The sequence below is a fragment of the Schistocerca gregaria genome, chromosome 3, assembly GCF_023897955.1.
Source record: "Schistocerca gregaria isolate iqSchGreg1 chromosome 3, iqSchGreg1.2, whole genome shotgun sequence".
NCBI lineage: Eukaryota > Metazoa > Arthropoda > Insecta > Orthoptera > Acrididae > Schistocerca > Schistocerca gregaria.
Genome location: NC_064922.1, coordinates 664,486,714 through 664,503,049, shown reverse-complemented (window position 1 = coordinate 664,503,049; position 16,336 = coordinate 664,486,714). Strand labels below are relative to the sequence as shown.

The 16,336-nt window shown below is 38.0% G+C and overlaps 1 protein-coding gene across 3 annotated transcripts in view; it reads left to right on the top strand.

Moving 5' to 3' along the window:
• LOC126356325 (calmodulin-binding transcription activator 1) overlaps positions 1-16,336 on the top strand; it is a 1,852,577-nt gene that overhangs the window by 1,575,853 nt on the left and 260,388 nt on the right. For all 3 annotated transcript variants that reach the window (XM_050007298.1, XM_050007299.1, XM_050007300.1), the window contains exons 12-13: positions 2,344-2,566; positions 6,877-7,793. In XM_050007298.1, coding sequence (XP_049863255.1) covers positions 2,344-2,566; positions 6,877-7,793 — 1,140 coding nt within the window. The remainder of the gene's footprint in view (positions 1-2,343; positions 2,567-6,876; positions 7,794-16,336) is intronic.

The following is a 16,336-nucleotide window of genomic DNA, read 5'->3' as shown; positions in this document are numbered from 1 at the left end:
TATGAGAATCATGTTAACTTCTGTACATGAGCATTAAGGCAGGATATACCAGATGTATCTTGTATCTTGTTAAGTGATGAAGCCACATTCATCAGTCATGGCCAAGTAAACCTCCAAAATATGCACTATTGGTATGTTGACAATCCCCTTTGGCTTCATCACGTGGAATACCAGTATTCATGGGATTTAAACTTGTGGGGTGGGAGAGAGAACCATGAGCTCATAGACCCATATTTCATAGATTGAACACTAAATGTGCACAAGTATGACACCCTTGTAACAGGCCATTGTCCACGGATACTAGAGGACATTACTGTGCAGATGAGGAGGAACATGTGGTACCAGCATGATGGCTTGGAATGCACAAAGTACTACAGCATGTCATCACGAATTGTTTCCAAATTGTTGGTTTGAATGCAGATGATCTGTACCTTGACCAGCCTGTTCTCCGGATTTGGTGCCAGTAGACTTTTCTCACATCAACAGCACTTTCCATTCCAACAATATTTGCAGTGCAAGTTTTGGATGATTCCCACTGTATAAGAAAAGAATAGTTGTTGTTGTTGCTGCTGCTGTTGTTTTTAGAAGATTGTGTTGTACAACATGAAAGATGATGAAAACATCTACCAGCACATGGCCCAGTGATGCCACTCAGCTATTTCTACAGTGGACATCAGTGTTGTTCACTCAGACATGCAGGAGTCATAAAATTGGCATGTTTACAGCAAGAGAAGTATCCCCGTGGACAATGGGATGATGTCTGGAGCTCCACTAACTGCCGTCTAGGCAACCATTGTTGCAGAAGGAGGTGCCCAGACAGTGGAGTACACAACAAAAACACTGAATGTAGGAATGGCGTGACATTGTCTTTTCAGATGAATCTCAGTTCTGCATACAGCATGGCAATGAATGTACAACTGTGCTGGGACTCCGAGGAGAAGAAATATTGGTGAATTGCATTCGTTGTCATCATATGGGCCCAGCACATGACTAAATGGTATGGTCTGTCATTGGGTACACAACACAATCACCTCTGATGCATATAGCTAACAATTGGAATGGCAAGCATTACATTTATGACTTGTTAAGGTCAGTGACTATGCTCTATCTTTGAGGCTTCTGTGATGTTTTCATTCAGCAAAATAATTCAGCAAAATAATACAAACTTCTGTGTTGCCCTCTTCACCTACCTCTATATCAGGGCCAGTGAGAGCGTGCCAAATTTCATGTGGGCAGAGAGTGTTGGCCAGGTGAAGGCCATGGCTCAGCCTGGCTCATTCTTTCCCAGAAGTATTCTGTACCATGCGACGTTTCCTTTGGTTTTGCAATATGACAATTTTTGGTGAGCACAACTCTCTCCAGTTCAGAAGAGTCATGGTGTCAGTGCTGTTTACCTGTCGCTATTTGTTTGTGGTATGAAGGATGTTCACATATACAGTGGATGTTTGCACAAAAGAGGCAGTGTAGCGATCTATCATCACAAGCCTTTAAAAATGGTTGGAAATGGCAGAAGAGAGGAATAAGAATTCTCAATATCTATTATGCAGTCACATATTCTATGGGTTCTGCAAATTTTCTGTGAAATGATATTACAATACCATTAGAAAGAATTTGAAGATTTAGTTGTCACTGAAAGAACAAACAATTGCAGTGACTGACAGATATGATTCATTGTTCAGAAGATAAAGAACACATTGTGCTAAATTTGCCAGCATGTGAAGAAATTGGTGGTAAAAATAGTAAAATTTCTGAAGTCGCGTGCATTAAACCACTGTCAGTTTTTGATAAAAAGTGAATGGTGAATATGGAGGCTTTTTAAATTACTTCAGAGTACATTTCTTAAGTCAGGGGACATGCCTGGAATGATTTTTTGATTTAAAACTCACTGTTGTTGAATTTACGAAGAAAAAAATGAGTGTAGGAATGAAAATTGGAACATCCAGTATGGATTTCAGACCTCGAATTTTTTACTGCCTACAGTAAGACATTGCAGGGTGAGAAACAACTTCGTTCTGATGTGATAGGGATACATTTTAAAAGAAAATGTGGTATGGAAGGGATGCAGTCGTGCTGTAACAGTCTACATGAAGATAATGTGTGCAATATAACAGACTTTAAAGAATACACACATTAAGAGCAGCTTACCAGTTATAAATTTTGAAGTAGTTTTCCAACTTATACCAATTAAAAAGTAAGAAGTAGAAAAGTCAAAAATAAAGAAAAATGCTTCTTTGGCACACTAAACAAGAGGTATTTAACTGAACATACCGTCTATAAGATTTAATTTTCTGGAATAATGCACCTTGTTATGTATTTAATACAGTTTTCTCTTTCTTCACTTAGGTGTCATCAACAACTGGCACAGGAAGCCTACTGCTATCTACAGGCTCTGGTTCTACAAATGGCAGTCCTGCTGTAGGCAGTCAAACTCAGCAACGAGTACATCGTTCGTCTGCCTCTAATGTCCAGCAGAATTCAACAGCACCACCGCTTGTGCTTAGTTTATCCCAGATACAGGGATGTTCTGCTGGTAGCCTACTCATACTCAACAGTTCGTCAACCACTGGTAATTGAGGAACTCTCAGATAAATAAAATAAGTTTATTTGCTTTTGTGTTATATTTATAGTAGATCTGTGCAGTGAAATCTGTATGTGTTATCCATTTGTTAGAAAGCTTGGCTAGCATCTGCATTTATTTTCAAACAAGCATTTCTCGTGACATTTTCATATTTTCTATTCCAACCTCCGTGTGTAACCTGTCAAGATGACTGTAGCCCATTCAGTTAATAGTTCTTTCTTTCTTTCTCTTTTTTTCATACTTTTGTTGTTCTGATAAATTTGCTACTCATAATTTTGCTTGATATTTTGCTACCAGCTGTATCTCTGTATTTAGTAATCTCTTGACGCATATTGCTTTTTAAGAGGACTGACAGTACTAAGAAAAGAATAAATTGCTACTCACCTTATAGTGGAGATGTTGATTCGCAGACAGGCACAAAGAGTACTAAACAAGTAATTTTTCAGCCAAAACGCCTTCTAAAGTAGACAAACACACACACACACACACACACACACACACACACACACACACACACACACAAACAAAATGACCACTGTCTCTGGCCACTGAGGCCAGACACACTACATACAGTTTTCAGTGGAGGCTATGATAAAGTTGGAGAAGACATTATGTTTTTCTGATATGCCAGGTTTGGTTTGTACATATTTTCAATGTGGAATTTCCAAATGTATCTTGAATTCATTTTTTATTTAAACTTAAAATTCCATTCATTTTATTTTTTAGCCCTTAATGAATTTAGTGTAATAAATTTAGTTAAATCTTTTTGCTGTCCTCACATGCTTCAGGATTAAAATTTTCTAGCTTTTTCTTTTGATGCTTTCGATTTAAATTCTGAATTTACCACTCATTGAAAATAAAAAATCCTGGTTCATATCCTGGTCCTGGCACAGATTTTCAGTTCCATTTCATATAAGTACTTAGGAAAATTTTTCTGTCTGAGCTAATTAGTGGAATCTTCTTTTGAAACATATAAATAGTTTTATGACTGATAACAAGTAGCTCCTCTTTGAATGTAATACTCCACAAACTGCTTTTGTTTACATGTGTATGGTTTGATAAAAAATTTTAACATTCTTCAAAAAGTCTTTATTTTTTCATTGGTATTAATTGGTTTTCTGTTCACTGTTCTTTTCATGAGGCATTTAGACTACAGTTTTCAATTGAGCCTATGATAAAGTCGCAGAAGATATTTTTGTTAATGCTCTCTATCAGCTCTGAAAAGCCTTCTGGAATAAAATTTTTAGCATTTCACAAAGCTCCTTCAGCTATTCTGTCAGTACATCTTCAGTTTATATAAATATTCTTCTTCTTTGTTGTCTTTGTCTTTGGAAAAATGACAAAGCCACAGAGGATGATGTGTAACAGACACAAAGGCTGTGACATGACAACAGTATTGTTCTTGCTAAATGTTCATGATACTGTTTGTGAACTGGCATGTACAGTTGCTATTAATTATTAATCCTTAAATATGGTTATTTGCTATGGACTGCTTTATGCTAATGGTGTGTAACACCCAGTTAGCACTCATTATTGATATGTGAACTAGTGGTAAGAAGACATGTTACAATAAGCTGTTGAAATTCAAAAACATGGTTAGCAGAACTTATACATTTAATTTAACTTTGAGCTATTTTCATTCTTGGTTGTCCACAAAGCTTCCATTGAGGTAATTGGCCTTTGTTTTGTCATACCTGTACACTTGTGTTTCATTACCAGTTATGTCATGTTTGGACAGTAAGGAACAGTCACAAATGTCATTCAGTAACCCTGAACAGTGCTCTTTCAGCACAGCTTTTGGTCAATATTCAACAATTTTAGAATAGATTTGACATCTAAACAACTTTAATTTGTTTACTTATTAGCAGCAAAACATGGGCAGCATATATACAAACATATATACATCCATTTTTATAATATGTATGGATTTTATGTCTTAAAAGAAATTTCATTGTATGAGCTAAGTTGTATACCAGCCTCATCGGCAGCCTCTCATATAATCTTTAGTGGTTGTTAATAATTGTTTTCATACTTTTCCCTCTTATGTTATCATTCCTTATCAATGTGCCAGGGCACCCAAGGTGCTTGTCATTTTCATAATCTCCAAATTTCTGTAGAAAATGTGTACATCACTTTTAAGTTTGTTGTGGTGTCTTTTGTATGAATAAAATAACATTTAGCATCTACAATATACTGTTGTCCTTGGTTGTATATTTGAAAGCAAAACATAATTGAAATTCTTTGTTACATTTTTTCCCACAAGCTAAAATGTCTCAGAGTATACCAAAAACATGTTAAAACCTTGTCAGTGACTATAAAGTAAGTGTTCAATATAATTATCAAGGTCACAATTGGATGTGTAAAGGTAGCAAAATTAAAGTTTATATTTCTTTTCTTTTAAATCAAACCTGATATATTTTATCAGCTAAATATATTTCATATTCACAAATCTGATGACATTGTACATTGTTGAAAATATTTCCTATCTTTTCAAAGACAAAAAAAAAATGCAAAGGTTCATTGTGTGCTAAAGTTTAGGTCTGACTGGATTCATAATAATTCTGTGGAGTAACAGTCACTGCCAGGATTGGAAACGTTTATTAGTATGTAAATTTCTGAAACCTAATTCTTATTTGGACTCCTTATGAAGGTCACAGCTTAATATTTGCTGTCTCTTTATTTGTCTCATTTCTTTACCTCTAAGTCAACGGTGCAGCAATTGAATATTCTTTTTATCTACTTATGTGAATAACAGTGACTAGTCCAGGATGGAATGACAACAATATGGAAAGAATAGGTTGCAACTCAGCACACAGGAGGCATTGAGCTGCAGACAGCCACAATGAAATAAATGCTAGAATAATCAATTTCAGGACAAAATCCTTTGTCAGAAGTAGGTAACTCACACATACGTGGCTATTGTTGTTTCCAGGCACTAAGGCCTGACTGTGACCATATCTGAGGTGAGCAGCAATCTAGGTGGGGTGGGTACTTGGGTAAGGAAGAGGCATGGAGCCAGGAGGGAGAGGTTATCAGAATAGAGGTGGGGTTGGGAGGAGGGTGAATATGCTAGTGCTGCCTGTCAGAGTAAGTTGGGACACAGAGAGGACAATGGAAATGAGACAGGCCACTATATGCTGAATCTTTAGGCTGTTTCCCATATGTGCAGTTCAAGAAAAGCTGATGTTTGTCAGAAGAGTCCAGATGGCACAGACAGTGAAGTACATTATGTTGGGCAGCATGCTCAGCAAGAGGGGGGGGGGGGGGGGGTCCAGTTGTCCCTTTACTACAGTTTTGCAGTGACTATTCACGCAAACAGACAGCTTGTTAATTGTGGTGCCCACGTAGAATGTGGCACAGTGCTTGCAGCCAAGTTGATAGGTCACATGGATGCTTTCACAGCTAGTCCTGCCTTTGATGGGATTGAAGATACACGTGAAAGGACTGGAGTAAGTGTTAGAGGGAGGGAGTATGTTACAGAGCTTGCATCTATGCTACACATGCTTTCTAGCTCACCAATGCACCTACATAATCCTTTGCCCTTCTTTACTCCTCTCCTGTCCCCTTTCCCATTTTTGTCATTACACCCGCCCCCTCCCACCAAACACACACACACACACACACACACACACACACACACACAGCCTCCTGATGCTGCATCCAGTCCCCACTGTGTCCTTGCACGTTCTTACAGGCAGGTGTAGCATCTTCCCTCACCCCCACCACTTCGCCACTACCATCACATTTCCCCTCCTAGCCCCTTGCCTCCTTTGTAACCCCCCCCCCCCCCCTCTCCCCCTCCACACACACACCCCAGCTAGACTTCTACTTACCTCAGATGCAGTCACAGTCAGACCTTCAGACCTTTTGTGCCCAGAATTGATAGTAACCATGTGTGTGTAAGTTGTGCTTGTGTTAATGTGTGTTTTCTACTTCTGATGTAGGACTTTGTGAGAAAGCTGAATGCTTCTATCATTCCTTTCATTGTACCTGTCTGAGGCTCAGTGCCTCCTCTCAGTGGTGAGTAGCAATCCATTCTTTCCTTATTGTTGTTATGAATGTAACAGTTTTGATATTTGGAGCTGTCTGCCAGTGGAAATCCACACTACTTTGTAGAGCTTGCTAATAATTGACTGGGTGGGCTTACCATCACAAATAGGAAAATGCCTGGACTCTATAATGCTGAACCTGCATTCACATTGATGGCTATCTGGCTGTATACATGAACTTAATATTAGAAATATTTTACGAGTTAATGAGTATATATTTTTTATATTTTCTAACGTTTTTGTTCACAGGAAACTCAAATAGTGGAGGTGGTACAGTGACATTTTCCAGCAAAGAAAAGACAGTTGTTCTTAAACAGGAAGCAATGGACACAAGTTCTTGCAGTCGTCTGCAGGATGTGAGCAACAACAACAGTAGCAAAATGGATGTGACTAATGGCAATGCTCCTCCAACATATGACAATAGTGCTTATCATAGACAGCTTCGGCAGCATGAGAAGCGTTCAACAAGCGAGCAACTTCCATTGTTGCTTAGCAGTGCACCCCCAACACCAAGCAAGCATATGGACACTACTACCTCAGAAACAGAACTCACTAGCTACTGCAATGCAGATACTGTGCTTGTCATAGGGACAGGGTCCTCAACCAAAAATAATGGAGTGGATGGTTCCTCAGGGATGGGAGATTCTTCTGTTTCCCTTGGATTTTTTAATGAAACTCTTGATTTGTCACAAGAGGACATACAGAGGACATTACAGGCTAACATGCCCTGTGGTACTGGTGTCACTGTAGATGACTCCCAAGGACAGCACCAAGCAGATGACGATGATGTGATAGTATCAGAAATTAATCCTATGGATTTTATTGATGGGTGCTGTGATGTAGTAGTTTCACCAGATGAAACACAGTCTGTAACGGGTACAGGTGTGGACGATGATGTTTTTGTAAATTTGGATGCATTTGATATGTTAGGTGATTTTCCTGAACTTGAAATTATGGAACCAAGTGTTTCTGCAGATGAGACAGTAACTGTACACAGTGGTGATGTCAGTGTTGATGACAAGGACTTGGTAACTGTGACTTCCGTTGAGTCACAGCAGGCTTCTCATGAACCTGACAAGGATAGAGGTCAACCTTCACCTACCATCGAGTTTCATGAGGCGACTGTCAACATTACTGATTATTCCCCTGAGTGGGCATATCCTGAGGTAAATTATTAGTTGACTTGTTCTAAATTTATAATTAGAATTATATATTGCATCAAGTGAAAACTATATTATTTCTGTATGTTCCTTATGTAGTTGTAATGCAAAGAAAGTGAATGACAAAAACGTGTACATAAAAGTTTGTCAAATCTGAACCAAAGGGGAATTAAATGTATAACATGTTTTGCTTTTTTCTGTGAATTAAAAAGTTTCAGAATGAATGGAACACAAACAGCATGTGTGGTGAACAGTGCTAGAGGTGTGGTTGGATGGAAATGGTTTGTACAGTAAAAATGGAGTGTTTTTCAGTAGAGACTGTCTTTGATGACAAAGGTGACAAATCAATAAAAAGTACCAAATTAATAACTAATGATGATGGGTATCATGATAGATAAATGAGGGAAATCATATGTAAGTTTTAAGGCCATTTGGAAACACAAGTGGAAGATTCACAACTGTTAAAACTATAATATGTGTTTTTTTGATTGAGTGTTAGGAATGTGACTTTGAATGATAGTTTTAATACCTTTACAAAGATTTTTCTCATTCCATTAGGAAAATTTACAATTATTTGGACTGTCTGTGCTGCCTAGTTATTGCTGGAGAACATAATATCCATGTCCATCACTTCAATACTGTTATATTGCAGTGACATAACTCTCATACCAGAAGACTTTCCTAGATGTCAGTCTGGTGGTTCTGATTCCAGGAGACTGGTTTAAGTTGAAGAAATCAGTTTTAGTGCAATAATGTTGATGTAATGATTACTCTTGTTGGAGGATGGATGACAAATCCAAATGATTTTGATCGTGGAAAGTAATTTATGACTTCAGGAAGGGTTAAGGTGCAGCGTGAATGGCAGTCTGTATGATTCTGTACCATAAGAATGCTGCAATTACCTCAAAAACAGCTGTACATGCACGTTGTGGACATCTCACTTGTTAAGAAGGAACATTCTCTAGTCTTGCATAAGTTTTATCAGGTTTAATAGTACTTCAGAACTCACCTTTTTCCCAATATCATTTTGTGGCAGCTGCTCATTGTTGGACTCTGTGCCCAGATGCTTTCTCACCAACATGACAGACTGTACTAGTGAATTGTACTCTGTAATTAAGGCCAGTGAGATTGTACCAAATGGACTCCAATTCAGAATAATGGATGATTGTGAAAATAGCTCTTGTGGAAACAGTTATATACAGTTTGTTATATCTAAACATATTCAGATGTGACTGTTACCTTAGGATTTGATTCTGGTTCAAATGGCTCTGAGCACTATGGGACTTCCTATCTGAGGTCATCAGTCCCCTAGAACTTAGAACGACTTAAACCTAACTAACCTAAGGACATCACACACATCCATGCCTGGGGCAGGATTCGAACCTGCGACCATAGCAGTCGCGCGGTTCCGGATTGAAGCACCTAGAACTGCTCAGCTGGTGGATTTGATTCTGGTCTGAACAGATATTTTTGTCAATGACATTACACAGAATTGTCTGTTTTTGCAGCCAAGTCAGTCACAGATGAAAGTATTGCATTGAGGAAATGAAGAGATATGCTTGTCTTGTACCAGGTGGTTGTAATTAAACTGAAGGTGTTCTGAGTGCTGCAGTTCAGACTGTATATGTCAGAGGACACTGAAACATCTTGGGTATATTCATTAATTGGGGTGCTTGAGGAGTATACTGGAGGAGGGGGGAGGTTCTCTGCTTTCAGCTACTGTATTGGTACTGTAAGCAGTCAGTGTGTGAAATGTTTCCTGCTTTGACATGAATATGCTGTTCGTCACTTGGCAGCATGTATTGATTTCTCTCATGAAATGACGTTGGTGTGAAGGTTTAAGAAGGTTGAAGTTTTCGTACAGAACATTGTGGGTATTGAGAAAAAAGCTCATGCACTGCTGGTCAAGTTGTTTAATCAGAACAGCACCAATAGCACCGCTGCATTGCAGGGATATAGCCAACAGCTGCAAAGAAGCCACATGTCATTAAATGTGCTAAAGAATCTGCTCAAGAAATTTGAAGAAATAGGTGGTGAGGTAGGAAGAGGGAGGCGGCCTATCCCCATGACAGTTGTTCGTGAAGTTGCTGTAGCTATAGCCAGCTGAGCAGCACATGCCTCAAATTCTGCAGCCAGTGCTTGAGCCGACACAGGAATTGTCTCTCCCCTGTTCAATAGTTCAAAAGGTTTTGCCATGCATTTTACACTGATGTCACTACAAGATTCAGAATTTGTACTAAGTGAATCCCCCAAATAGGCTATAATGCCATGACTTTGCCCTTTGTTTTTTGGCACACATGGAAATGGATGGAGAGTGTTTCTTAGATGGACAAAGCACATTTTACTCTAAACATTGCCATGAATACACAGAACTGTCATTTATGGAGTTCTACTCCATCACATATTGTGCAGGAACATCAACTGCATTCAGCTTATGTGACTGTGCAGTGTAGTTTCACTAGCTCCCTCATTCTTGGTCTGGTTTTCTTTGAGGAGATGACACCTTGCATGTTGTATGGAACTCCTTGTGCAATACAGGATTCCAGCTTTGAAAGAATGCTGCTGTGCAATATGGGGCAATGCCACATGTTGCTTGCCAGGTGAAAGATATGCTTTGGGTAACTTTCAGTAATGACTACCATATTTACTCGAATCTAAGCCGCACTTCTTTTCCGGTTTTTGTAATCCAAAAAACCGCCTGCGGCTTAGAATTGAGTGCAAAGTAAGTGGAAGTTCTGATAAATGTTGGCAGGTGCCACCACAACTAACTTCTGCCGTCGAATATATGTAGTTCTACACAGGCATGCTTTGCAGGCACAAAGATAAATACTGGCGCTGAATCCTCTGCGTCAGTAAATAAATTTTAAAAAAATGGTGGAAGACGAGCTTTTTTCTCCGCCCCGAGTTTCGACCAATGCATTTTCATACATTATCCAACGAACTAAATACAAATTCCGTATTGTTCATCTTCGAATGTAGCAGCATTTCAATGTACTACGAAAATCTGACTGGCAAGACTGTTTGGGATGTTTGTCAATATGGCCAACTCTACGTTCTGAATTTTTCTTACCTGTGAGAAGAGACGGTTATTAATAGGAACTTTTCTGAATTGTGAATCACATGCAGTGTTCTCTTCACCGTAAGAATAATACAAATATAAACATTTTGCCATATATTCTTTCATGTTTGCTGCTATCTCATTTATATCCTGTCTGCCTAATAAACTACGAAACTAGAGTGAGACAACAGCAAACGCCGAAGAATATTCATATCATGTCATGTTTATATTCGTATTATTCATATGCCTAATAGTGATACTGTCAGAAATGAAGCACGGCAATTGACTAGATTTTTAAATCTAAGAAGACTCTTATTTCTGTGCAGAATGTATTGGACTAAAGAGGCGTCTGCAAAGATTTTCAAACAGAGAAAATTTTACGCTAAACTCTCGTTCGGAGCATCTTCTATCATATGCAATCTATTATTTGGTTCTTGTTGATCATTATCAAAGAAAGCAGCAGTGTAAGTATTAACAAAGAGCAGTCTCTTGCCATTATTTCGCTAATGAGAAAATTCCTCCTCTTTTTTTTTTTTTTTTTAAAAGCGCGGTAGTGGGCAAAAAGCAAGCCGTGCCGCGAGTGGCGACAGGTCATAAACCCTCATTATCAGAATGCGACAAACAATGCATGACACAGTACAGTAAAGCATTTTCTGCTTGGAGTGACGTAAACACCTGTAACAAAGAGAACGGCACTTATCATATCAAAGAAAAATAAGCAATCAATTCAAACCAGACGAAGCAGGTGAAAAAGGAAGGGTACCCGTATAAATACGGATGGGACGCCTGACCCATAGCAGTGGCTACTTGGTAAAGCTTAACTGCTAAGCTTACGATTAGAACCAAAGTACTATAGCTGTATTGTCATTCATTCGACCTAAATTGTGTCGCATATTACAATAGACCAACTTTGTTTCTATTTGGAGGTGCGGCCTAAAACTTTTCTCTCCCCTTGAATTTCGAGTCTCAAATTTCAGGTGTGGCTTAGGTTCGGGAAATTTTTTTTCCCCTTGATTTCAAGTCTCATTTTTCAGATGCTGGTTAGATTCGAGTGCGGCTTAGATTCGAGTAAATATGGTAAATCATCTCTAGGCAATTTCAGGATGTATAGCCTTCCAGATCGCCTGACCTAAATCCATGTGCCTTCTGGCTGTGGGGATATCTGAAAGACCGGCTGTCTGGGATGTATCGAGACCCTTCCTGATATGAAGGGTAGCATACAATGACATAACACTCTGACTACAGTGGATATGCTGTGAGCAACTGTTGACTAGGCTGGGTTAAAGAAGCAGCGTATTACAGGTCAGGAGACCATACTGAACACATGTTGTAACTTGTGACCGTATCCTAAGAAATGTGCCAGAACCACCATTGTCATTTGTTTGATCATTCATCCCCTTTTCTTGCACCCACGCCACACTCTGACTGCTTACAGTGGCGTATTTCCATCTGGTGGCAGAAAGTGAAACTACCTTTTTTTTCAGCATACTGCACTAGCACATTGATTAATGAACATAACTACAGTGATTCAGTGACCTTGGCGTATGACCCACTCAGACCAGCATCAATTTAATTGTAACCACCCAGTACATAACGCAGTGCAGCCTGACTTTATTTTCATGGCCAACAATTTGTGATCACTGAGAAGTATATATTTTACAGAGATACTGTACACTGGATATGTAATGAAAATGGGGTTGCTTGCATATTTGCCATATTTGAAGAGGCCACCGTCTTGGACACTGCAAGATCTATAAATTACATTGAGGGAGAAATGTGACAATATACCCACAGAACTTCTGAATCACTTTGTGGAGGATGCCCTAAACAGACAAAGATTATGGATTGCCGTTGATTGTGAACATACTCTGGCCTGATTTATTGATACAAAGGCACATTAAACAGTTCAGTTCATCACAAGATGCTCTGATTATACATTAACTGTTTTTTGTTATTCTGTGTCCACACACAGAGCGAATTCCTCTCACCTGGGAATAACAGAGGGTATTGAACATACATAACACAGGCAGTAAAATTGTAACAAAAATGCTTACCTTACAGGACAACATCACCGAAATGCTGAAAAGTTGGAACTGGCAGACAGTTAAAGAGAGACTCTAACAATCCCATGAAAGCAATATTAAGTGAAGAATGTAGGAAAATATTACAGCCTGCTACATTCAGATTCAGATTCTTTATTGGTCATTTAGCATTATTACATGCAATAGACTTCGTCAGTTCACTTAACCTATTAATTTTACAAAATAAATTTTTACATATTTAAGTTCATATTGGGCATTTCTAAAAATTCTTCTAATGAATAGAATGGATTAGCTAACAAGAAGTTATGAACATTGTCTTTAAATAATTTGTCAGGCTTGATTGACCCATTTTTAGGCAAATTGTTATATATTTTAATTGCCATATCCTTATGACTGTTGTTAGTTTTAGCTAATCGCTTTTGTGGCAACAGCAGAGAAGTACACGCTCTTGTATGGCAGTCATGCCTTTCATTTGTTACACTTAAATTAGGTAGTTCAGCAAATATGTAGTTAACACTGTTAAGAACATATAAATTAATAACTGTTAAAATTCTGTATTTAATGAACAATGGTTTACAATGTGTTCTATTATCTACCTTAGCCATTACTCTGATTGCTTTCTTCTGGATCACCATAATTTCATTTATTTTTCTGCTGTTTCCCCCGAGTATTAACCCATACCTTAAAACTGATTGAAAAAAAGCAAAGTATGCTGTCCTTACATACTCAAATGTCACACAACACATCAGTCTCTTCAACAAATATATAACTCTTGACAACCTAACCACTATGTGATCAACATGAGAGTTCCATGTTAGACTGGTGTCAAGTACAATACCTAAAAACTTTGCCTTTTGTTTTTATATTTTTGTAGTCTTTTGATAGACTGAACCACATATTCTGGGTCTTTTCCTCATTTAATAGCAGACCATTGGCATTAAACCATGATGTTGCATTTTCTTTTGCCATTTCCATATCACTTACAAGGTTATCGAGTACATGGTTTACAGATAGAAAAGTTGTGTCACCTACATACATATATGTCTTTACATCTGTATTTCCTGGTAAGTCATTTATGTGTACAAGGGAAAGAAGTGGTCCCAATTTAGATCCCTGTGGCACTTCATGTTGAACCCCGAGTATGTTTGACAGATGACTTCCTGAACTCACCACCTGTTTCCTTTTATTGAGGTATGATTTGATGAATTTTAAACTTTTATCCCATATTCCATAGTACTCAAGTTTAGAGAGCAGAAGTGAGTGGTCAACACAGTCAAAAGCTTTGCTCAGAATACATAAGGTTACCTGTGTGGTGTGCGTGGTCCTCAAATGCTGCTTGAATGTCTCTGACTAAGAGCTCTATGGCATGTATAGCTGACCTTCCTTTTCTGTAACCAAACTGTGATGCCATACCATTTAGTTCTAGGTACTCATACATCTGCTTATATATTATGCCTTCAAAGACTTTTCCTAGTACTGGAATTAGTGAAATTGGTCTGTAGTTTGCAGGATCTGATTTGACACCCTTCTTAAAGACTGGAGTTAACTTGGATAGTTTGAGAGGATCAGGAAAACACCCTTCTATGAGACACAGGTTTATAGAATATGTTAATGGTGCTGCAATGTAATGTATGATTTCTTTCAATAGATTGTTTGACATATTAAAAATATCTGTACTGTATGAATTTTTCATTTCTTTGACTATTTTAAGAACTTCATGTTGGCGTACCTCTTTTAAGTGTTTCAATGATGATCTGGCCCTATTATGATTTAGGTTTGCTCTCTTAAGATAATCTATACATGTTACATTGGGTTTACTGATCAGCTTTTTGATATCAACAGCACAGCTTACAAAATATTTATTGAATGTATCTGCTGGCATTGGGACTGTCTTGTCGAAGTTTCTGACTTCACCTTTAACAGTATTAATTACTGACCAGGCTGTTTTGCATTGGTTTTTACTATTTTTTATGAAATTTGCGTTGTATCTTTGTTTCGCCAACTGCAACTCTTTCTTATACAGTTTCTTAGTGATTTTTTTGCGATCCTTAATTTCATTAGAATTGTTTACTTTGGCAAGGTGCTTAGCAGCAGTAGCTTATTTTTTTAGATTCTCCATTTCTTTGGTGTACCAAAATTTACCCTTTCTTGCTTTATGGTATTCCTTTTGAACAAGATGGGCTTTTACAATACCTGTTAAGTAATTGTGGAATGTTTCATAAACTGTTTGGGCACTGGAATCACAGTTTTGAAATAATTTGTCCCAGTTTGTTATGCTCAGCTGGTGTGTTAGTTTTATGAGATTGTGTTTTGTTAATATTAAGGTATTAGATTTTGTTAACTTTTGTGCAGCCTTGCTCTCATGGAGTGGTCTGAGAAAACAAATTCCTTTACCTTGGTGGAGTACATATCATGAGCACAGTTGACAAAAGCATTATCCAAGCACGCTTGTAGTCTTGTTGGTTCTGAATTTACATGATGGAAGTTGTGCTGCCTTAGCATAATCAGTAACTTATTTACACTGGGTTTGTTACATGTTACATCAAAGCTTGAATTAAAGTCTCCCCCAATTACAGTTACATACTGTTTCCATTTCATTATGTAGCAGAGTACACTGTCTAAATTATCTAAAAAAGTTTTATGAGCTGAGTCAGGGGAATGGTAGATACATACTATGATAAGTTTCATTATATCACATATGATCCCGGTAATTTCAAAGTGTTTCTCTACACATGCCCAACTAAGATCTAGTTCTCTACACTCTATTTCATTTGAAACATAGATAACAGTACCACCATTGCGGTACTGGGATCTGCAAAAACTGTTTCCATGTTTATAACCTTGTGGTACGTAGTATTGTATTTGTTCTGGTTTAAGCCAATGTTCTGATAGACATAAGAAAGAATACTTATTCTGTGGCAATGACTCCTCCAGAATTTCAACTGTATTTTCAAGACCCTGAATGTTTAAAAATAGGATGTTGTTGTGACTTATCTGAGTTAGCAGGCTGGTTTTTCACATTTTTATTTTCTTCTTGGCTTGAAACCATAAAAAAAATTATCACTGAATGACACAGATGTATTTTTCCTTTGGCTCCTCCTTAAGCATTGCTGTGTTGCTGCTCCAGTCGTTGTTGGTTCTGCTGCTGTTGCTGCTTCTGCTGATAATGATGGTTCTGCTGCTGTTTCACTTATTTCTGGTGTTTGTTGTTCTACAACTGCTGTGCCTTTCTGTGAATTATTAACATTTGGAGTGTTCACTTGCATTAATAAAATTTCACATTTGTCTTGGAGAGGTGTAGCTTCACTGACAGCAGATTTCACATTGGAGTCTACAGGTAACACACTTCCTGTCCATGAGAGGTATGACTTTTTTATCATCACACTGCACATTTGAGATTTTATTTACAAGTTCTAAAATTTTTATTACTATTACGTTTTTTCCAAGAA